We start from the raw sequence: 23,346 nt of genomic DNA on the forward strand, positions 1-23,346 counted from the left end.
ATTTAATTACATGGATATAAATTCAAAATGATACTATAATAATTCATAACAGTGTATATTATAGTGGTAAAAATATTTTTATGTAGTTTGTTAGCAGTCTGTAGTTATTTATCTAATACTTCTTCTTGTGGTGATACATTGCTTGTTTCCTGGTCGGACACAGTTTAGGGTAACACTGATGGTTGCCTAGCAACGGATGGACGCCATCCAGAGACAAATGGCCAGGTTTGTGCTGGCTGGTAAGAAATACTTTTAAGTTTTGAGACTAATAAGTGAAGATTTGTGTTCGTTTGGTTAACTTGATGTCAAAATAACACATTTACTGTATGTTTTAAATGGCAATGTCGCCAGTGGTGTAAAGTAACTAAGTATATTTACTGAAGTACTGTACTCCATTACATCTCAGAGGCAAATATTGTACTTTTACTCCACTACAATTATTTGAATCCTTTGGTTACTAGTTACTTTGTAGATTTTGATTATTATTACAAAACATACATTAACCACTTCAGCCCTATATACATTTCGGCCATTTGAAAATAGCAGATCTACAAGCTCACAATGTGTCGCGATGCGATGCATTGTGAACTTGTAGATCTGCTATCTATAAATTATATACATTAGAAAACTTGTGAAATGGGATTTTTTTGCATAATGAGTAGCCTACTTTCTACTGTTGGTACTTTAAGTACATTTTTATACCAACACATTTACTTTTACTCAAGTAAATTTTGAATTCCGGACTTTTACTTGTAACATATATTGTAACAATATTTCTACATTGCAGTATTAATACTTTTACTTAAGTAAAACATTTGAGTACTTTTTTCAACCACTGAATTTCGCTCTAAGAGATGTTACTTATTGTGTTTATTGTATGTAGACCTATCATTTTTACATTTTATTTTAATTGTATGTTTTATTAGTTTGTTTCTTTTCTTTTTGATTATTATTTTCTGTGAATCACATTTCATGTGCTGTATGGCAGGGGTCTCCCAGTTTGGGAACCGCGGTGCTGCCTAAGTAAAGTTTGATTGGATGTGATGTTTTGCAGGTAGAGCGGACTGTCCTTATTACGCCAAAGCAGAACATCTAGCAGAGCTGCTGCACAGAACTCTGCCTCACTTCACCATCCATAACATCTCCATTCATCCACACAGATGGCAGGTAAACCATCCATAACGTCTCCATTCATCCACACAGATGGCAGGTAAACCATCCATAACATCTCCATTCATCCACATAGATGGCAGGTAAACCATCCATAACATCTCCATTCATCCACATAGATGGCAGGTAAACCATTCATAACATCTCCATTCATCCACACAGATGGCAGGTAAACCATTCATAACATCTCCATTCATCCACACAGATGGCAGGTAAACCATTCATAACATCTCCATTCATCCACATAGATGGCAGGTAAACATGCATTACAGTAGGTGGCCAGTGACTTTAACCAGTTTCACTTTCAAAACCTCTGCATCATGCATCATGTCACACAAACAGAATGCTCACACAACACCAATGGTTTTGATCATGTAGATTGTGGAAGTTAAAAGGTGGATTTGTGGATAGAACTCTATATGAACACACTTGTTTTATCAACAAAACGCATCGCATTCTGTTTGTGTGACATGCACGATGCAAAGGTTTTGAAAGTAAAACTAGTCAAAGTCACTGGACACCTACTGTATCATCACACACAAACTAAATTGTTTGATATTTAAATATGTTTGACTTGACTATTTTTTTTTTTACTGTTTTTATATAATTCAAGAACATTTACATGGCAAATCAAGAATGGTACAATATACAGCATAATATAATAATCCCCACCCAGTGTTTGGGAAAGCACTGATGTGTATCATGTGACTGAGCAGCATCTCTATACTATAATAGGATTGGCTGGAGGCCACATGCAGAGCCAACGGATGGAGACACCAGCATTCTCCTCTGGTGTGGAGGGAGCTGATCCACCGTGGGGGCAGAGCCATGTACCTGGGAGGGTTCAGTGACTTCCTGGAGCACTGTCAGGTTAGCACGGGTTGATTGATTGATTGATTGATCGATTGAATACCTTATTAACGGTTTGCAAAAAGTTCTGTGGTACATTTATACAATAATGCTAAAAGGACAACACAAAAAGTATGTATTCAATTCATAAAGACATAATATAGACATAGACATACAATACTGTACAAGAAATCATCAATACTAGGAGCAGTAAAAGTATATTTACAAAAAAACAGTGGGGGGTCATTTCTTTTGGCAAGCTAGAAGACTTATCTAGGCCCCCATCTGTCTGCAAATTGCACACAGATGCTCTTTTATGCAGTTTTGAGGGAGGACAGGGAGTCCCTTTTTTCCCCACATTTTGGTGGCATAATTGTAGAATGAATTAATACCCATGTTTGTGCCGAATCTGGTGGGGAATGAGATCAGTGGAACTCCCTCTTATGAAGTAGTCAGACAGGTACATGGGCTCTGGTCCATTGAGTATCTTGAAGATCAGGCCCATTGCAAGTTGCTGTACTCTCGTTGCTGTCCTCTACCCTGGGAACCCCCCCAAAATAATCATATTTGAACTGGGGACCCCCCACCTTGACAAGCACTTGGAGTTGTAGGCATTACATGTAGTTTGACTCGGTTCCACATTGTGAAAATAGCCGATCTATGTGAGCTTGTAGATCGGCTATTTTCACAATGTTTGCCTCTTTCTTACGTAATACTTGGCCAATTTGGTATTAAAAAGGTCTTAAAGTATCACTTTATAAATGTTCAGATACCCTGTATACACTTATACTGTATGTTGGGTTGTTTACTGTTGAGTGAGAAAACAATGTTACACATTAAGCTAATCATCTGGGGACCCCCAGTTTGGAGGCCACTGTGCTGCGTAAGTGAAGTTAGATTGGATGTGATGTTTTGCAGGTAGAGCAGACTGTCCTCATTACTCTGAGCCATCGACTAGTTTGTTTTGAGAGGTTTGTAGTTTTGATTTTAGTGCCTTTGAGGTGCTACAGTATAGTAGGCTACCATGAGGTGCATGCAGGGGTGATTTGTTTATTTTTGAAGAACACGGTTCCTATATGACGCGATCTAAGATTTCTCTACGGGGAATTTCTATGGGGAAAATACTGTACTTCCGTGACCCAGGGGTTAGGACTTCGGCAGTCGTGGAAAAAGTACTCAAATTCTTTACTTAAGTAAAAGTATCAATACTGCAATATAAAAATACTCTGTTACAAGTAAAAGTCCAGAATTAAAAATGTACTTGAGTAAAAGTACAAAAGTATTGGCATCAAAATGTACTTAAAGTACCAAAAGTAAAAGTACTAAATATTTGAAAATAGCAGATCTACAAGCTCACAACGCGTCGCGATGCGACGCATTGTGAGCTTGTAGATCAGCTATTTTCAAATTGCATAATATTTGTATTGTATTGTATAAAATAGGGTTAAAGTGGTTAATGTATGTTTCATTATATCATAGTTTATATCTGAAAAGTAAATAGTAACTAAAGTTTTCAAGTAAATGTAGTGGAGTAAAAGTACAATATTTCCCTCTGAGATGTAGTGGAGTAGAAGTAAAAGTATTGGAATTTGGAAATACTCAAGTAAAGTACAAATACCTCAAAATTGTACTTAAGTACAGTACTTAAGTAAATGTACTTAGTTACTTTCCACCACTGGACTTCGGTGTAAGATTAGAACCTCGACTTACATTGAAGTTAAGACACATGGTAAGAGACACGGTGGAGACCAGGGTAAATAAATAAACCTGTGGTCTTTCAACAGGAGCACTACAGCATCACGTCAGACATGCCCACGGACGTGATGCTGAAGATAGCGGCGGAGAATCTGGAGAGCGAGGTGAAGCTGAGGGAGGAAGAGGAGCGTCGCGTCAGCCTCATCCAACCTCTACACATCTGGATCACTGGGTGAGCCTCATCCAACCTCTACACATCTGGATCACTGGGTGAGCCTCATCCAACCTCTACACATCTGGATCACTGGGTGGGAAAAAGCTCCAAACAATCACCAGATTGTCACCAAACATAATTATGGTCTCTGTCAGGTTAAAACCATGGTTAATAGACTAGGCAGGATTTCAGAAAATGTGCTTATTTAAAGTGCTGAAGGCAAATCGTGTTAATTTATGACACACATGTTTTTTAGGGGTATTAAGGTGTGCTGAATCCAAATCTGCTGTGTGTCAAGCTCAAAAATTTCCGCTAAGCCCTCAAAATGGACCATTTAAAGATGGCGGCCGCCACTATGCTGTAATATATTACAAAGCATCTTTTTGACTAAACAAGGTAGAAACTTATTTTTTTAAATCTATTTTTAAATGGGGAATCCAATTAAATATTTTGATTTGAAATCAATTGTGAGGAAACTGCTTAAAACTCATATATATTGTGAAAATTGTCATTTATTGGTGAATATTGTTCCAACCAACTTTATCCGCTCCAAAGAGAAACGACTGTTCACAATACAATTGTACACACACACACACACACACACACACACACACACACACACACACACACACACACACACACACACACACACACACACACACACACACACACACACACACACACACACACACACACACACACACACACACACACACACACACACACACACGTTTGGTGGTGTGATGGCAGCTGACTGCTTCACACAATCACCTGAAGAATGTCCTGCAGCACAGAAAGCACATGCTGCTGACATGGCCTTCATCGTATCTAGGACATCTCACGAACCTATGCCATCCTGGACATTTTACAACCAACAGGCAAGCACAGTTAACCCTGAGAAAACTACTGTTGGGTACCTACCTATCATACAGACTCCTGCATCTGAACTCGATACACTGAACACAGTCGTAAAGCAAGTGATCCATGTTGCCAACAGCAGCATGTTGTTCTGACTGTGGATGAGGCACTGTATTCAAAATTGATGGAGCTGAAGTGGTCAGTAGAGGAATACAAGGAGGTGCTTATACCTTGACTTGGAGGCCTTCATATTGCCATGAACTTTCTTGGTATAATAGAACGACACATGGCTGATTCTGGCCTGAGTGAGCTATGGGTAGGGTGTGATCTCTTGGGAGCTAATGCTGCACAACATGTCATGGCAGGAAAGGGGTATGCAGGCACGTGTATATACTTATCTGGATGAGATTGATGTTACACTGAGAGCCGAACTGTCAGATGTCTGTACATCCATAGATGCCGACCACATTGCACAGATGATCGACAAACTGAATAGCAACAGATTTCAGCAGCCCTTGAAAGATTTTGTTGCAGCTCTTGTAGTTGATGACCCAAATGCTGAGTTCTGGTAGAACTATATGACTATGGTCAGCATCCTACTCTGCTTCACAAGAGCACAACATGATGGATTATGGGATCTCCACCTACTGTATATGCATTCAAACGTATGCTGCCATTCTTCTTCAGGTATGATCATGTTAATTATGCCAGATGGGGTACTGTATACCTGGCTGAGATGTCAGTTCTTCCACCAGAGGTCCTCCTTGAGTTCCAGGAAGGCAACTTTGTGGTAAAACGCACTGATCGACACTTCAATCAGGTATCAGCGGACCAAAGTACAGAATGGCTAAATGCTACAGGAAAGAAGAGTGGAGGCTTAGTAGGTATTACCAGAATAGCGTCTGCACGGAGTAGATGGACATTGTCATATAATCTGAGGACAGACATAGTTTCTCAGACAACAGCTTTGCTAGGAATGACATCAGGCAATGAAGATTCTGATGAAGGCAGAATAGTTGTGTCATTGAAACAGCATGGTGTGTTTCTAGATGGTGGAGACACATTGAAAAACATGATCAACAAGGATGTAGTCACATCTGAGATTCAGGAAACTCTGCTTAATGCAGAAGAACTTGGACAAGCACAAATGAAAGTCTTTGTCGAGAAACGTCTATGTGAGCCTCCAGATAGTGACCAGCACCTGGCTCTGAAATCACCTATTCGAAAAAATAAGGCCAAGACATTTGCCTCTTTATATGAAGTTGAGAAACTTTCCAAGGGCAAGCAAAACACTATCAAAGTGGATAGGAACATACTACAAAGGCTCATTACAGCTTACAGAGCAGTGCGCCAGGTAAACCTTGAAAACATCCTTACACATGAACTCATGACATCCCACTATCTTTGGCGACAACTAATGGTAGTCTACATTCCACAAACAAATCTGTGCTAGTAAACATACTGACAGAACAAGTCCAAACCCCTGCAAAAGTTACACTTGATGATTCCAGCTGCCTGCTCATTGATGGCCAAGCACTCGTGATGGCACTAGGAAAGCAACCTGGCATTAGAACATTTGGTGAATATGCCAACATGTTTGCTGGAGCTGTTTTTAAAATGGGAGAAAACTGCCAGAGGATTGATGTAGTCTTTGACAGGTATCAAGAGCTAACGATCAAAGCAGGCACAAGGATTAAACGCAAGCAGCGCCACCGACCAATACGTCGTAAAATAGAGAACGAGTCCGTTCCTCTTCCACCAGACTGGTCTAGCTTCATGGCACTTGAGGAAAATAAAGCAGACCTTGCTCTATTGCTTTCAAACCATCTGATTAAACACAGCCCAAATAATCTAACCATCATTGTATCAGGGGGGTTTGCCGAAGTGACCACTGTCAAGTCATCGGATCCAGATCTTGAAGTCTCTTCTCTAAGTGCTGACCACGAGGAAGCTGACACACGTCTGATTTTGCATTGCATCCATGCTCAAATGGAAACACTAGTTGTGTCAGCATGAGATACAGATGTGCTTCTTCTACTTCTGGCACACTATGACAGAATGCAATGTAAGCGTCTACATGAAAGCTGGGACATCAAAGGCTCCGAAGTATCTTCCAGTACATGAAATTCGCATGTTGCTTTCTGCTGATCAAGTTGACACACTACTTGCCTTCCATGCTGTCACTGGCTGTGACAGCGTGTCTCAGTTCAGTGGCCACAGTAAGAAAACAGCCTGGCAGGTGTTCCAGCAACATCACACAGATCTCATTGGGCTTGGAAAAGGCCCTCTCACAGTAGACATAGCGAGGTCAACAGAGAAATTCATCTGTAAGATATACAGTGTGCCTGAAGTTGATACATGCAATGAAGCAAGAGTCAAGTTGTTTTGTATAGGTCGTGCAGAAGAGACTCTGCCACCAACCTCAGATGCCCACTATCAAGCTCTTGTCTGGAACCAAGCTCACTTGCCACATCCTGATCTTCCTCCAGTGACCGAAATGGGATGGATGCACCTGAATGGTCAGTTGGTGCCACGGCTGCTTTCTCTGCCACCTATGCCAAAAGCAAGCAGGGAGATCACGTCATGCAGTTGCACAAAGGGATGTCTCAGCCAACGCTGTGGAGGAAAATACGTATGGAGTGCATTGAAGCGTGTAATTGCAAGAAACTTGGCAACACCTGCCAGAACACTGAGGATGACTGGGACTAAGTCCTGTGTCCTGAGTCAGAAACACAAATTAAGGCAATTATACATCTTAAAGCAATTATTCATTAACAACCCAAAAAAAAGGAAAAGAAAAAAACATTATTCATTACCAAAGAGGCCAATTTTCACAATATAAATTATATAAAAGTGGTTCCTTCACAATTGATCTTATATCAGAATATTTCATTGTATTCCCCATATATGTAAACATAAAAAAGGACATTTCAGTCTATTTTCTACCTTGTTTAATCAAACATACAGTGTTTTATTATGTTTCAGCATAGTGGTGGCCGCCATCTTTAAATGGTCCATTTTGAGGGCTTAGCGGCCATTTTTGAGCTTGACACACAGCACATTTGGATTCAGCACACCTTAATACCCCTACAAAACATGTGTGTCATAAATTAACACGATTTGCCTTCGGGGTTAAGATTTTTGGAAAACTGACCTAGTCTATAATGTCCAAAACTGTTACCTTTCAGGATTCAAACTCAAAAATAGCAAAAGCAGCAGATTTGTGTGACGCTGTAGTATGATCAAGTAGGGGAGTTCATTCACGGGGAAAAAAACACCAAACGTTAAACGTTAAAACATGGAGATATGAGGTTTCTGCCTGACAGCAACGATATACACCCAGTGGGATGTATGATGTGCGATCCCGGGACCCCCAGTCCTTGATGGGGTTCCAGGGGGTCCCCAGAATTTTTTTTAAATACAGCAACCACTTTAACCACATCTTAGACTTAGACTATTTGGAAAATAGCTGATCTACAAGCTCAAAAAGATTTGAGTTTAAAATGTTAACTTTTAAAAACTATACAAAGATTTTCACGATTTTTCAAAAATAGCAGATCTACAAGTTCATAGCACGGCATGAAGTGAAATCTAAAACGACACAGATGCTTTCCCGTTTTTTAACGGGTTAATGTTGATATGGCACACTGACTAATAAGAAGTGCATCTTCCACCATGTGGAACTAACTAACGTACGGCCTTCATGTCTTCCATCAGAGCTCTGAACCCGACCTGCCAAAGCCTGCTCCCCCACCTGCTGTCCAGTCAGCTGTTCCCTCAGGTCTCCACCACCATCAGCCTCCACCTGCTGGACCTGGAGGCTGAGGAGGAGGCTCTGCATGGCCTCAGGATGGAGATAGAGGACCTGGCTCTCCCCTTACTGCATCAGGTATCTAACATTTACTGAACTGTAGGAATATTATGCGCTATGCTGATGCGAATGTGTTAATATTAGGGGTGTAACGATAAATTTTAACAGCGATACGATACGATACTGTAGGAGTTGATGCATTCAGTTTAGTTTGACTCGGTTAAACAGATGCAAGCCGAGTCGTTGTGAGCTTGTAGATCGGCTATTTTCAAATATTTTTCCTCTTTCTTATATTATTTGACAATTTGGCCAATGTTTGACCAGTTTTTACAGTATAGTATATCTGTTTACGTACAGGTAAGCGTTCACGTTGACTTAGAGCGGGCGTTCCAAGATGCAGACCTCGTCATACTGCTGGACGACCGCTGGCCTGAAGATGGCGACGTACAGAGCGAAGAGGAGGATGACGAGGAAACCAAGAAGAAGAAGAAGGATTTGAGAAGGACCTCGGTGCGCTACGAAGCTTACGGGCGCCTCATGGACGGGAGGGCCCACAGGGAGGTGATGGTGCTGGTAGCAGGCAAGCAGGGCTGAAACTATCCATTATGTTCTGAGCCTTTGTTCTATCCATGAAACTTTTGATTAATTGAATCATTTAAAACATTTATTTTTCTTTGCATTTGTTTTTCCTCTTTTTTTTAATTAATGAATCAACATTATTTTTCTTAAAAGATTTTTTTTATAATCAATATTTACCTTGTAGATAAAGAAGTGTTGTGCAAAAATAGCAAAAAAACATAGATCTGCAAGCTCACAACACAGCTATTTTCACTATTTTTGAAAATCGATTCCTTTATCGATTAGCGTTAATATTTTTGTATCATTTGGATGAACTGTTGCGCCCCCTACAGGCGACACCTTCATCAACCTGAAGTGCTCCCTGCTCCTGGACCACGCCCCTTCCATCGACAGCCGTCGCTTCGTCGCCGTGGCAACGCAGCTGGAGTACGAAGCCAGGGCCCACATCGCTAAGAAGCTGAACGTCAGGACCTCAGGTAGTTTGGACTTTATTAAGGAACCCATTGGCTGGTGCCATGGCAACCAGCTAGTCTTCCTGGGGTCCACTTACAAAAAAAAGAAAACATACAAACAAATACAGTTGCAAATATTACTACTGTATACAGTATTAGACAGTATTACTATAAACAATGTGTTGGTTTTGAGCACTGGAGGACAACAATACAGTTTCTTCTCATGTCTTAGAACAGTGGTTTTCATTCAACTTGGGGGTCCAGGGACTCCCAGCGGCCATTAAGGAGGATCCAAGGGGTCCCCAGCTAAATGAATTGATTGTTAAAAATGGACCCTTATGGGCCTATAAGTAACTCTATGAGAAATGGACCATTTAGGGTAAATTTGGTTCCATTTGTTCACTACTTAAATTAACACTGAGGATAACAATCCTATAAATGGGGGTCCGAGGCCTAATGCATATCAAACTGGGGGTCCTTAAAACCCTTTAAGACCGGCTAAGCGTCTGTAATTTTTAGATTTTATTTGGCTATTAAAAAATAGCAGATCTACAAGCTCATAGCGCAGCACCAAGTGCCGCGCTATGAGCTTGTAGATCTGCTATTCTTGAAAAATCGTGAACATCTTTGGGTGGTCCTTGACATGAAAAAGTTTGAGTACCACTGATATCATAGCAACATAAGTTTGTTCTAAAATTCTTAGGATTTAGAAGACACTTGTAGAATCCCGAGAAGCAAAGATTTGAGTTAAAAATGTTTGCTTAAAAAATATATATATTCAAAGATTTGCCCACATTTTCAACAATTTGCAACACGAGTTGCCAGGTTCTGGAAAGAAACAAGCATCCAGTGTTAAATCGTTCGGCAGTAGCGCTAGCCTCTCAGGCTAGCTACTCTCATGTTTGACTATCATGAGACTCCACAATGACTAGCAGTAGAGAAAAAAACAACTTTGCATCGGTTATAATAGACGAATCTCCCTAACCCACGCGCTCCCATTATGACAACGGAGGGGGTTTAAAAAATGACGACAGGGGAATCGATGGAAAAAAAGAACGCCACTTTTCACGTCAATAGGTGAGTAGCCTGAGGCTACGAGCTCAATCCATGGTCTTGAAGGGCGGACCCAAACACAGCCGCATGGATTTGTGCGTGGCTTCCGATTGCTTCACCAATCTATGTCCCCGCCTCCCCTCCCCTCCCCCCCTCGGCCTGTGCACGGAGCACGCTGACGTCACCAAATTTAGAGCGACGCCCCTCTGCACTCTGATTGGTTAGGAGATAACAAGGTCCAAGACCATCGTTCATGCATCGCTCCCCCAGGCTTTTTTTCTTTTGTAACAAAAAAAAAAGCCTGGGTTTCCGAGGCTAATAGGTGAGTAACGAGACATCAAAGACAACACTTAATTTGTCCGGTATTCTCCTTTAAGCAATTCATGTGAAATGTCTCTAGTGCTCAACCAGGCCCCATGGACTCCTTTCCTTCAACCAGGCCCCATGGACTCCTTTCCTTCAACCAGGCCCCATGGACTCCTTTCCTTCAACCAGGCCCCATGGACTCCTTTCCTTCAACCAGGCCCCATGGGCTCCTTTCCTTCAACCAGGCCATGGACTCCTTTCCTTCTGACAAATCAAATGTTTTTTTTCCCCCAGATGTTTCAGATGTCATTGTATGGGGGAACATCAGCGGTAGTTCCTACGTTGACCTGCAGAGGGCGAAGGTTTTCAACTATGACGGCGCGATCAAAGGACCAGCTTTCTTCTCCAGAGCAGTTCTAGAGGTGCTGCATGACAGGTGGGAGAAACTACACCAATTAACCTAACATAATGAGAATGAAATAAAATTAATATATATCAGTTAAGGTGCTGTAAGTTAATTTAGGAAAACAAAACACAAAAAAGTTAAAATATAAAGATGAAGAGGTTTCTGCCCGTTGTTCATATCGTCTGTGTATTTGTCAAAGAAAAACATGAAAACCAAATGTAATCACCTTCCCGTTCGGCTCTACTGCCCAGGAAATGGGTGAACACAGACTTACAAGCCTTGGTTCGTCGTCAGCGATCATCCGTGACCTCTACCATGACCTCTAGAGCCCACAGAACAGGTTCCATGTCAGCCACCAATAGCATCCTCCATGTCCTGAAGGCTTGGAGCGGAACCTCCTCCAACCCTGACCAGGTCCTCTCTGTGGGAGTACTGTGTCCAGGTACTAGCGCACGCACACACACACACACACACACACACACACACACACACACACACACACACACACACACACACACACACACACACACACACACACACACACACACACACACACACACACACACACACACACACACACACACACACACACACACACACACACACACACACACACACGACTTAAAGGGATAGTTCACCCCCAAAATGACTTTTTTTCCTATAGATTAGTCACATGGTAGGCTGCCCCAACGCTCCTGATTTCGTGTATAGAGGGGCGGGTGTATAGAGCCGGCGAGAGATTGCGCCTGATCCCATTGGTTCACCGATCTGTCCGTCAACCCCCGCCTCGTCAACACAACATTACGAGCGACGCCCACTGCACTCTGGTTGGTTGGGGAAATGAACACTTCCTCATACCGGGTACACCGACGCGTTGGTCCAGGCTTTTCTTTTTAGCAAAACTAAACAATAAAAGCCTGGAGATTGAGGCTAGTCACATGGAGACTTGAATTCATGGATATTTTTTTGTTTTTGTCGCATTCCTCCCTGAGACAATAGTTTGATGACCGGCGTAGGTAGGCAGCGGTTCTGGTAGGAGACACAAAAGGAGACTCTTTGTGTCTCCTACCGGAGAGACCGCTGGTCATCAAATTATTGGCTTAGGAATGCGAGAGAAAAAAAATCGGTTTGGTGAACTACTCCTTTAACAGGTTCTTTCTATGTAGACATTTTGTCAAATTACTCGAGGAAATTACCACTCAAGTACGGCTGATCTTTTCCGATTGGTTCCGCAGGCCACTACGACCTCCCAGAGGGCGTGGTCCTCTCCATGCCCGTCACCTTCAGCGGTGGCGGATGGTCCGCGCTGTTTGACCTGACCGTGATGGGACCTGACCTGAGGGGGGCGCTGCAGCGCTGTGCAGAGGAACTCAAAGAGGTCCGCCCACCCAACACCACATGCAATTACAGGCTGTTTAGAACATAGATATATATAAAGGCTAGATGACTCACCCGCGCTGCTGGCCAATGGAGTACGCCGTTGCCTCATGGCGGCCATCTTGAAACAGTCATTCATAACATTATGTCTATGGTGCATATACTTTCAAATAACCATAGCGTGCTCAATTTTCATCCGATTTTCAAACGGTTTGGTGTGTTGTAAACACCAAAGATGTAGTTATCATACTTAAAATTATATAAAATAAAAAAAACATGATTATGATTATAAGTATGCAGTATCATAACTACATCTTTGGTGTTTACAACACACCAAACCGCTTGAAAATCGGATGAAAATTGAGCACGCTATGGTTATTTTAAAGTATATGCACCATAGACATAATGTTATGAATGACTGTTTCAAGATGGCCGCGGTTGAGCTACGCTTGCGCCACCCCCTTGAGCCATCTAGCCTTTATATATATCTATGGTTTAGAAATAGCATTAGGTGTTACCAATGATACTTATGTTGCCAGATGTACGATAATTATCGTATTTGTACGATAATTAATAATTTTACCCTCTGTACGATGTACGATCAATAATTCCAAAAATACCCATAATGTACGATAAGTTCGCCACATCACAAGAAAGTGTGTGAATGTACTAAATTCCCTGGCTGCTGATTCAGGATCCGGTTTGGCTTTTCAAAATAAGTCACTAAATCAGTAAATCTGACCCTAGATCTGTACGTGGAGGGATTAAAAACACCGGTCGCATCTTTCTAGTGCAGTTTAAGGCTTTTATTTGTGTCGGGTCCAGGAAGTTGCCTGCTTGTGATGCGTTTTTATCTCATAGGAGTCTCAAATAATGTTGTTTCTTGAATAAATACGCTTTTTCTGTTTGTTGTGAAATTACACATTTACACCTCCTGTGATTTATCTCTTTTATGGCTGTGTACCATAGTTTTATTTCAAATACGATAATATTAAGCCTCCGGTACCATAATTCAACATTTCCCATCTGGCAACACTGGCACTGTTCCATTTAGTGCAGCGCAGTGGTTCTCAAACATTTTGATGTCAAGGACCCCCTAGATCTGGTCCATGGAGCGTTAGAAGGAGTTCTAACTCCTTCTAACGCTATGGGCCAGAACTAGGGACCCCCATAACTCTGAGAGTGTGCAAACGGAACCCCGTTTGTACACTTTTGTACACTCTCAGAGTTACACACCCGTATAAGGGGCCATTTGGAACCCCTTCAAGGAACCATGAGGGACCCTGGACCACACTTTGAGACCCACTGGTGTAGCAGAGTGTTTCCAGTGAGTCAACACCCTGACTCTGTTTGACCAGAATGGAACAGAGCCTTCATTAGTGTCATTGGTAACAACCTGTGAAGGAAGTAAAGGAAAAGGCCCGGTTTCTTTACAATATGGCTGCTGTGCGTATGGAGCCTATATTACTCCCTTTAACTTCACCGTTTTGTCTTCTCCAGGAAAAACGAATGTGCTTCCAAGCGCGTTATGAAGACCTGAAGAAGACCCCCAATCCTTCAGGACACGTTCCAGACCCACAACCCTCCCTGCTCACTTAGTTCAGCTATAACACAATTTACAGTGTAGGCATTTAACAGACGCTCTGAATCCAGAGTGATTTACAGTAAGCAAAGGTATAGTAGGTTATACACCAAATGCATAGAAATAGTCATCTAGGATGATAGGTAAACCAAGAACCTATCATCAGTCTAAACAGAGTAGAATATCAAAACATAATCTGTACATTGAAACTATTCACACTATAGGATGATGTCAGGTCTACAAATGAATCAGTCATCTGTCTACATAACATGCTATCTGGGAATGTTGTTCAAACCTTTTCTAACAAAAAAGAAAACACCATGGACAATGCTCCGTATGTCCTAGACTCCTCTCCCTCCAGGGACGTGCACAGATAGACTCTAGGTGGTGCTAGAGCACCTGCCCTCTTGACCAGAAGTGCCCCGTTTACAGCAGGGGTCTTCAACAGGGGGTCCGGGACCCCTAGGGGGTCCTCAGAGTTACTACAGGTGGTCCGCCAAATCTTTGTGTGATATGATTTTTCTTTTTACCATAACCACTCGAAACCTAGCATCCCTTTTCTGAGGAGAACTTTAGCCAAAAATAGCAGATCTACAAGCTCACAACGCCTCGACGGCTATTTTTGGCAAAGAGGTATAGGTGTAGAGGGAAAAAAGAGCAGACCAAGTAAACAAAAAAAAGTATAATTTACTTGAGCACCTGCCCCTCAAAATGTCTGTGCACGCCACTGTCTCCCTCCCAAGGTGTTTGTTAGGGTTCATCATGCCATTTACTCTGATCTGACACTCGTCAGTCTCTCTGGATAAAGGGATATTCACTTCACATCAAGCACCATAACTATATCTAAATGGAACAATCACCATCGTCCTTGTTATAGTTGGGGTGTGAGTTAAGAGTTCTTTAAAACTACATATTTATAGTTATAGCACTTGGTGTGACTGTCTTTAAAGGAGGAGTTCACCCAAAAAATGACTTATTTTCTATCAATTGCACACCCTGTGAAGCCTTGAATCCATGGATTCTTTTTTGTTTTTGTCGCAGTCCTAAGCTAATAATTTGATTCCCGTCTCCTACCGGCTAATGTATCTGGTAGGAGACACAAAGTAGATTATTTGTGTCTCCTACCGGAAATACACACGGTCATCAAATTATTGTCTTAGGAATGCCACAAAAACAAAAACAAATCCATGAAGTCAAGGCTTCATGGGGTGTGTAATTGATAGAAAATAAGTCATTTTTTGGGTGAACTCCTCCTTTAAGAGCATCTCGTTGCTGTCGGACTCGAGCTTCTTATCTCCATATAATCTAACTATTGTGTTGTTTTTTTTTGGTAAAAAACTTGATCATATAACGTCACACAAAAGCATCAAAAGTAGCAGATCTACAAGCTCGAAACGTAGCGCGAAACGTAGCGCGAAGCGACGCGTTTCGAGCTTGTAGATCTGCTACTTTTGAATTTTGAATCCTGAAAAGTAACAGTTTTGAACATATGAGGCCCCGACAGAGGTGATCTGGTAAACCCTACATTGTATATTGGACGGCCAGTTCAGTTCAATGAAACCTACTGTAGTGTTCCAGTTCCACTCTCTCACCTCTGCAGCGGCCGGGCGAACGACGCGTACGCTGTGTAGGTACCGCTCAGGTCACTAGGTCAGGGGTCAAAGGGTCAAGTACAGGCGGTGAAATGAATTGCCAAACACACACAGGTTTCAGTTTGTTCTTTTATTCCGTTTTAAACTTTCACATGTCGAGATGCAGTTCTGCTTTAACCACTTCTGTATTAATGGCAAATACATGTATTTCAGCTTTTATGAAACTTTGTCCCTGGTTGTTGACATTTATATATTATTATGTAAAAGATCAAACTGAGTGCTTTCTGGAAAAAAAAAGGAGAAATTAGAAAATAGATTTCTTTTTTTTTCTTTCTTGTTTTTAAAATTGTACAGTTCTCATTAAGTGCCTTTTTCTTTATAGTTCAAGAAGCGATACTTTTAAGCATAAAACAAACACACTACTACAAATACACAAACTAGTCTCTGTTAATAACATCCTTCTCTAAATTTGACGTCACGACTTGCCTGTATTAATTTACAACGGGGAGTAGTTGTTGAAAAAGAAAATGCAGGTGCGTTAAAAACGGTATATTAAACGACAAGTTACACGTTTTCCGACGGGCTCGCTCGACCTGAAAGCCTCGGATTGCATGTTTGTCACTAACTGTGCAGTTTACACCAGCGGATGAGTGCTGTTTTTTTACATGCAGAATATCAAAACGTTCCGTTAGAGGGTCTTTATACACAAGGAGGCAAAGACGTACTTGTAAAGCCAGATTCACACTAAAGGTCCGCACACATCGGCGCTTTCTTGTTTCTTTCTTTTTTAATTAATTAGCTCGAAAACAATATTTTCCCAAGCCATCGCTTGTGTCACGACTACCTCCACAGAACGTGAATATTACGTGGTGATAAAGCAATGACATTTTTTATTCCGGAAACAAAGTCAATTGTTCCCACGTGAAATACTAAATGTTTTCGATGTGCAAAGACCTTTTAGTTGCGCGCCAGTATCGCGCGACTGAAAATGGCACATCTACACACTCACAACATACACAAGCTGGTAGATGTGCCATTGACGGTGTCCGGCGGTTGTCGCACAACTAAGCATAAATGAGACTACAGAGAAAAGGCGAGGTTAGTGGTACACACACACACACACACACAGTGCACTATGGTTAGTCGTACAAACGCAGTGCACTGTGACAAGACGGTTAGTCGTACAAACGCGGTACACTGTGACAAGACGGTTAGTCGTACAAACGCGGTACACTGTGACAAGACGGTTAGTCGTACAAACGCGGTACACTGTGACAAGACGGTTAGTCGTACAAACGCAGTGCACTGTGGTTAGTAGTACAACTAGGGCTGTCGCCATTATAAATTCAAGTTGACGTTTAATTGTCACACAAAATAATTGCGATTAACGATTTAATTGCGTGTCGTGTTGAACATTGGAACATATGAATAAAAACACACTGGTTGCTTGTTTCTTCCAGAACCTGGCAACTCGTGTTGCCAGAATCTGGAAACAAGCAACCAGTGTTAAATCGTTCGCCATTGACGGCAGCCTCGCAGATAGTTTCAACGCATGTTTGACTATCATGAGACTCTACTATGAATACTAGTAGTGAAAAAAACAACTTTGCGTCGGTTATAATAGACGAATTTCCCTTAGCCACGCGCTCCCATTATGACAACGGAGGGGGTTTAAAAAATGACGACAGGGGAATATATGAAAAAAAAGAACGCTACTTTTCACATCGGTAGGTGAGTAACGAGACATCAAAGATAACACTTAATTTGTCCGGAATTCTCCTTTAACTCATTGAGTGCCATTAACACATCCACCGCCAAGGGCTAATCTCATAATGTACTCACCAGTGCCAAGGTTTTATTGTTGTTTTTAGTTTTTTTCAGGTCGCCATAGGCCCCGTTAAAATCCTTTAGATTGCCCGATCCAATGTTTGTAAACAACGGGCACATGTCCTGGTGTCTACTCGTCGAGACCGCGTGTCAAACGGAGCCGCCATGTTTGAGTTCTGATCGTTTAAGTTAACATGGGAAATGCGAGGATGAAAAACTACATGTCCTGTACAGCTTTTACAGGGGTTTATGTGTACGACTTAGAATGGAGACAGACGGGAAACAAAAAACGTGATCGCACTTCCGGTCCGATCGGGTGGTGTTACACTGAAAATGGTCCCCCTAGAAAATTAAAAAAAAAAAAAAAATCGAAAAAAAGGAAAAAGCACCACAGCCCGTAGGCTACGGGATTGGCGCTTAACCGTTGGATTTAACGGCCCGTAGAACTACGGGCCCGGCGGTAAATGTGTTAACGTGTTTCACGTGTTTTAGCGCTATGGTGCAACGTGCCATTAACGTGTTTCACGTGTTTTTGAAAAAAAAAAAAAAAAAAAAAAAAAAAGCTTTTGAAGCCAAGATATCATTATGTGAAGATTTGCAGCTCCATCCACTCCTTGTTTAACTTATAACTGAAAAAGGCTGTATCTCACTTCCTAAGCACTTTTTTTTAACTTTGAAAAAAAATAAAAATAATAAATCGTAATGGCCAGAAATAGATATTAATAATTTGGGCACTCAATGAGTTAAAAGAAAATTTAAAAATAGCGGAAATAGCTTACAATGTAAGCTTGTAGATCTGCTATTTCCGCTATTTTTGGAAAATGTTTGAAAATATATGAAAAATGTTCAACATGGAAACGATTGACGATTATGCAAAAATAATTGCGATCAGGCGATTATGTAATAATTGTGACAGGCCTAAGTACAACCACAGTGCACTATGAACAGATGGTTAGTCGTACAAACACGGTGCACTATGACAAGACGGCGGAGGATGGACAATGTCCTGCTCACGTCGGCACAGCCCACCCCTGAGATACAGATGCTGAGTTAGTGACGTCAATTAGGGCTGAGCAATTAACTCAAAAATATATCTAAACCCATGTTTAGAGCCAATAACAAGACTTAATCTTGCTCCTGTAGGTTAATCGAATAGTTAAGAAATTGAGAATAATTGACCCGAAAAAAAATGTTATAGATTTTGAATAATCTGCCACTAAATTGGTTAGTCTGATGAATCCCTTGACCCTGTCTTATACTGTAATTCGTTGTACAGTGGTGGCGTACGAAAATAGCCGATCTACAAGCTCACAACTTGTCGCGATGCGGGGTATTGTGAGCTTATAGATCTATTTAGACTCCTCAAAAAAATAAATAATAATCATGATATTTATTTGAAGTCATATCGCCCAGCCCTGACGCCAATGCAAAAAACAGCCTCTTCATACAGCTAGAACTGTATTTTAATGGTTTTTTTTAATCGGGTGAAATGTCCAGCAGAGTTCCCAGATGCATAAGGTGTTAATTAACCTCCAGGCAATTCTCCTTTTCCAAAGACATTTCTCGAGTAAGAAAATAACATTCTTTCGATTCAAAAAGGTTTTGATTTCTCAAATATTAAACGGTGGTGTGTATACGTATATACATGCGTGATGCATGGGCATGCGCGGGTTTGGAGTAGTAGTGGCACAAAGTAAAAGACCCTTTTTTTTGCGCGAAGTTACGCGTCCCTGTAATGAACATAAGTAACACACGTACGGAAAAAAACGGTTAGTTAGTGTGGTTAGCGGGCCTTTCTGCCGGAGAGCGCCTCGTTCCGCTCGACAAGGTTAGAGAGCGAGAAGAATAAACACTGGAACACAATAAGGGTGTTTAAGAACGCAACATTCAAATTATATATATATATATATATATATATATATATATATATATATATATATATATATATATATATATATATATATATATATATATTCGATACAAAATTAGGCCTCAAACAACTTAGAAAGTAAACGTGGAGCGATGCTTTCATGTTGCCACGTCAACATTGCTTTGGTGTATAGGGCATAGGCGGTGGCGGCCATTTTGGAGCCTGGATGGCTTGGTTCTAGGCTTAAAATATGATATATAAATAATAATAAAATATAAATATTTTTCGTTAATCTCTATGGGAAAAGAGAGAATAATGGAATTTCTATCTGTGGAACCACAGAACGGCCCGCCACCGCTATGCCCTATGGGTGAAGAAGAGCTACACCCGTGTACATCAAAACTTTAAGATCCCATCGACACAGATGAGTCCCAACTTCGTCATTTTGGATGGACGGATAATGCCCAAACAATAACACTATTGTCTCTTAACACAGCCGTTCCCAACCCGTTCTGGACCAGAGCACACATTTTCAGAGCGTGTTTTGTTGCTACTAACGTACCGGTAGTATAATTTAAGTTTCTATGTTCCTAGTTTGAGTTTCCTTTTCAAGCTTTTTTTTTTACATGATTTGATTCTTATATTAGGATGCAGTCACTGCAAACTTTTTGATTTCCTTTTTTTGGCGGAAATCCGCGAATGGCAACAAACCGCTCGGTTCCCATTGAAAAGCATTGGCAGAATCAAAGTTCAGTGTGACCACACCCTTAATGTTATATTATCAAAACAAAAAATATTGCCAATTATTTGTGGGGCCACTTGCAATTCTTTTGGGAAAAAAAATCAAAAATCATTTTTTTCAAGATTTTTCAAAAATAGCAGATCTACAAGCTCATATGCTATTTTTTAATAGCCAAAGAAATCTAAAGTGACACAGATGCGTTGGGAATATTCAGCTATGTTTTAAACTCCAGGGGCATTATCCATCAAACCCACGATGTCATCCGAGCACCAACAGTGACCGGACGACATAACCCCCCCCCCCAACCCACCTCACGGCGACAATGAAGTGCCGCAACACACACTGACCGTTAAATTAAATAATTTATATTATATATTAATAGCTATATAATCCCAACATCTCAACCTTCTCTCGGTAAGACCTTCTGAATAGACCAACTGTAAGCCACTGAAAACGGAGTGGTAGCTGGGTTAGCTTAGCCTAGTGGTTCTCAGACGTTATCATTTCGAGGACCCCCCCTCCTTAACCAAATGGATTTGGTTCCATGTTCCATTTTAGAACCCTGTCAAGGTAACCCCGAGGGTCCCTGGACCGGCACTTTGAGAACCCCTGGCGTTGCCCCATCTGTGAATAGGGATGGCCAACCGATAACCGCTAACCGCCGTTAAATCGCCAACCGATTAATACTAACGATTAAAAAAATGTAAGGGCCAAAAATGTTTTTAATAGTTTTTTGGCCAAGTCTACACCTGCAACCACACGTAACTTCCACTTTATTCTTCTTATTCCTCGTCTTTGTATTGGTATTGTTTGTGTTGGAGCGCCTCAGTGCGGCTGCAGAGTTCATGTGCAACCTCTTCCAGAGAGAGATAGAGACACTAGAAACTCTGCTGGAGACACAAAACAAACTGTGTAGACGTGGCCCTTTGAAATAAAATGTATTTTGGCCTTTAAAAAAAAAAATATTTACACAATTTTTTTCTTAACGGTTATCGATTAATTAATCGTTAAGGCCTAACGGTAATCGGTTAATAAAATGTCTCCATTTGGCCATCCCCATCTGTGAACCACTGTAGCTCCGGGACTCGTCACAAAAAGTTCTGGCTGAAGACCGATGAAAACGTCTTACCTATTTCTGAACATCGTATAATAAAAAAAGGAAAAAGATATATAGCTGTGGTATCCTACAGATGTCTGTGGTTCTGACGCTCTGGGTGAAATTAGTCGACTGTTTGAAACAACCGTTTTAAAATGGGGTTTCTGCCAGCCTGCGTCGAGTTTAACACGGAGGCCCGTTTCCCATCATGTTTAACATGGAGCCACCTTTTCCAATCAAGAATGCGTCTCCAACAGATTGGAAAGGCTGATTCGACGCGCCAATGACTTTTACCAGAGTGTCAGAATTTCAGACTTGACGTGACGGAGCTGCGGAGCTACAGCACAGGGGGAGGAGCTACAGCACAGGGGGAGGAGCTACAGCACAGGGGGAGGTCACAGATGGGATTAGGTTTAGCCATGACGTAAAACTGAGCCATCGTCATGGTCAAAGGACGCTGAATTCTGACAGCAGACAAAGCACACTGTGCTCACTGATGGAATCTTTAGCTGAAAGGTAAACACAGGTTTGTGAAACTTTGGAGGTAAGACACGACGCACGTCCATGACGATGAAGATGACCACTTAGTTTTACCCGAGGACAAAGCCGCTCTCCCCCAAAACGCGCCCTCCTCTGACACGACGCATTTACAACCAGGCCAACAGCGTTCAGTGTGACGCGCCGTTAGCAAACATATTGCATTATGGGTCAGAACAAATCTCAGACGGAGGTACAGCTAACAACAATCAAACTGTCTTCAGGTTTTTTTTTTTAAACCACAAGAACCCTAGCGTCTCTATTCTGGGGCATGTCGTAGTAATAGGGCGAACATTCTGCAAAAAAAATAGGTGAACATTCTGAGAAAACATCCAGTGTGCAAAGCTCACAGCGCGTGGCCAAAGCGATGTGCTGTGAGCTTGTCGGTCGGCTGTTTTCGCTATTGACTTGAAGTATAATAGGATTTCAGTGGTTTTAACATTAGCGCTCCGATCTGCCAACTTATATCACGCTGAGCGGCGTGCGTCTGACGGGCAGCCCACAGGCCCGGTTTCTGGTTGCTTGCTGGCTGTTTTCCTCGACCGGAAGCAACCTAACTCAGGCACCCAAAGCTGAACAAGCCACTGACAGTGTCACTGCAACAGCAGTCATCTCAACCACCCCCCACCCATGTCTGTGTGATACATGTATCTATAGCAGTAGGTATGTATATAAATGTAGTTGTAACGTACAGATTAAAACTAAAACAACGGGTTTTGGATTGGTGGGGGGGTCGGGTGGGGGTCGGGTCGGGTTCGGGTGGGGCAAAGGGGGGACGCAACGGGGAAGCTAGGACTCCTCCGGTTGGTGCTGGGGAGACGGGGGTGTGTCTGTGGCGCCCGAGGCCCCTCCCACCACAAATGCCTGCGCGCCAGAGCCGAGGCCCGGCCCCTCGTCCGTCTGCTCCAGTTCACTTTGGTCCAGGAGCTCAAAGTCCTCGTCCTCGGCGGCTGCCAGCGGGTCGTCGGGCATTTCGGCGGCAACGACGACCGTCGGTTCCGGCTCGTCCCCGGGCGCGTCGGCGGTCGCGGTGCGACGGGCTTCCCCGTCCGCGGGCTGAGCGGCGACGGTCGTCTCCGGCGCGCCGCCGGGTGGCGTCTCTGTGGGGAGGAACCGGTCCAGAGAGGGGGTCGTCTCTGTGGGGAGGAACCGGTCCGGAGAGGGGGTCGTCTCTGTGGGGAGGAGCCGGTCCGTCTCGGTTTCGGCGGCAACGACCGTCGGCTCCGGCTCGTCCTCGGGCACGGCGGCGGTCGTAGTCGTGTGATCGGCGACGGTCGTCTCCAACGCGCCGGGCCGTGTCTCTGTGGGGAGGAGCCGGTCCGGAGAGGAG

General features: G+C 42.4%; 2 protein-coding genes and 1 long non-coding RNA gene across 3 annotated transcripts in view; 2 read left to right on the forward strand and 1 right to left on the reverse strand.

The window, feature by feature from the left end:
* Positions 1-217: 217 nt before the first annotated feature.
* mdh1b (malate dehydrogenase 1B, NAD (soluble)) lies at positions 218-14,369 on the forward strand (the record flags this gene model as incomplete). Its single annotated transcript, XM_080422013.1, has 11 exons — positions 218-239; positions 1,055-1,167; positions 1,906-2,040; positions 3,804-3,946; positions 8,504-8,675; positions 8,955-9,177; positions 9,509-9,652; positions 11,282-11,423; positions 11,720-11,835; positions 12,629-12,771; positions 14,271-14,369. 11 exons carry the CDS (start codon positions 218-220, stop codon positions 14,367-14,369), a joined length of 1,452 nt encoding a protein of 483 aa, XP_080278139.1.
* Positions 14,370-16,070: 1,701 nt separating this feature from the next.
* LOC308080799 lies at positions 16,071-18,931 on the forward strand. Its single transcript, XR_013932746.1, has 2 exons — positions 16,071-17,154; positions 17,263-18,931. It is a non-coding gene; the product is annotated as an uncharacterized lncRNA (long non-coding RNA).
* Positions 18,932-21,350: 2,419 nt separating this feature from the next.
* The window catches only part of retreg2 (reticulophagy regulator family member 2), a 31,412-nt gene continuing 29,416 nt past the window's right edge, over positions 21,351-23,346 (reverse strand). Inside the window, exon 10 of the mRNA XM_080422545.1 lies at positions 21,351-23,152. Coding sequence (XP_080278671.1) covers positions 22,806-23,152 — 347 coding nt within the window. The 3' untranslated portion in view covers positions 21,351-22,805. The remainder of the gene's footprint in view (positions 23,153-23,346) is intronic.

Source organism: Gymnoscopelus braueri (genome assembly GCF_963280865.1).
Source record: "Gymnoscopelus braueri genome assembly, chromosome: 24".
In the NCBI taxonomy this organism is placed as follows: Eukaryota; Metazoa; Chordata; class Actinopteri; order Myctophiformes; family Myctophidae; genus Gymnoscopelus; species Gymnoscopelus braueri.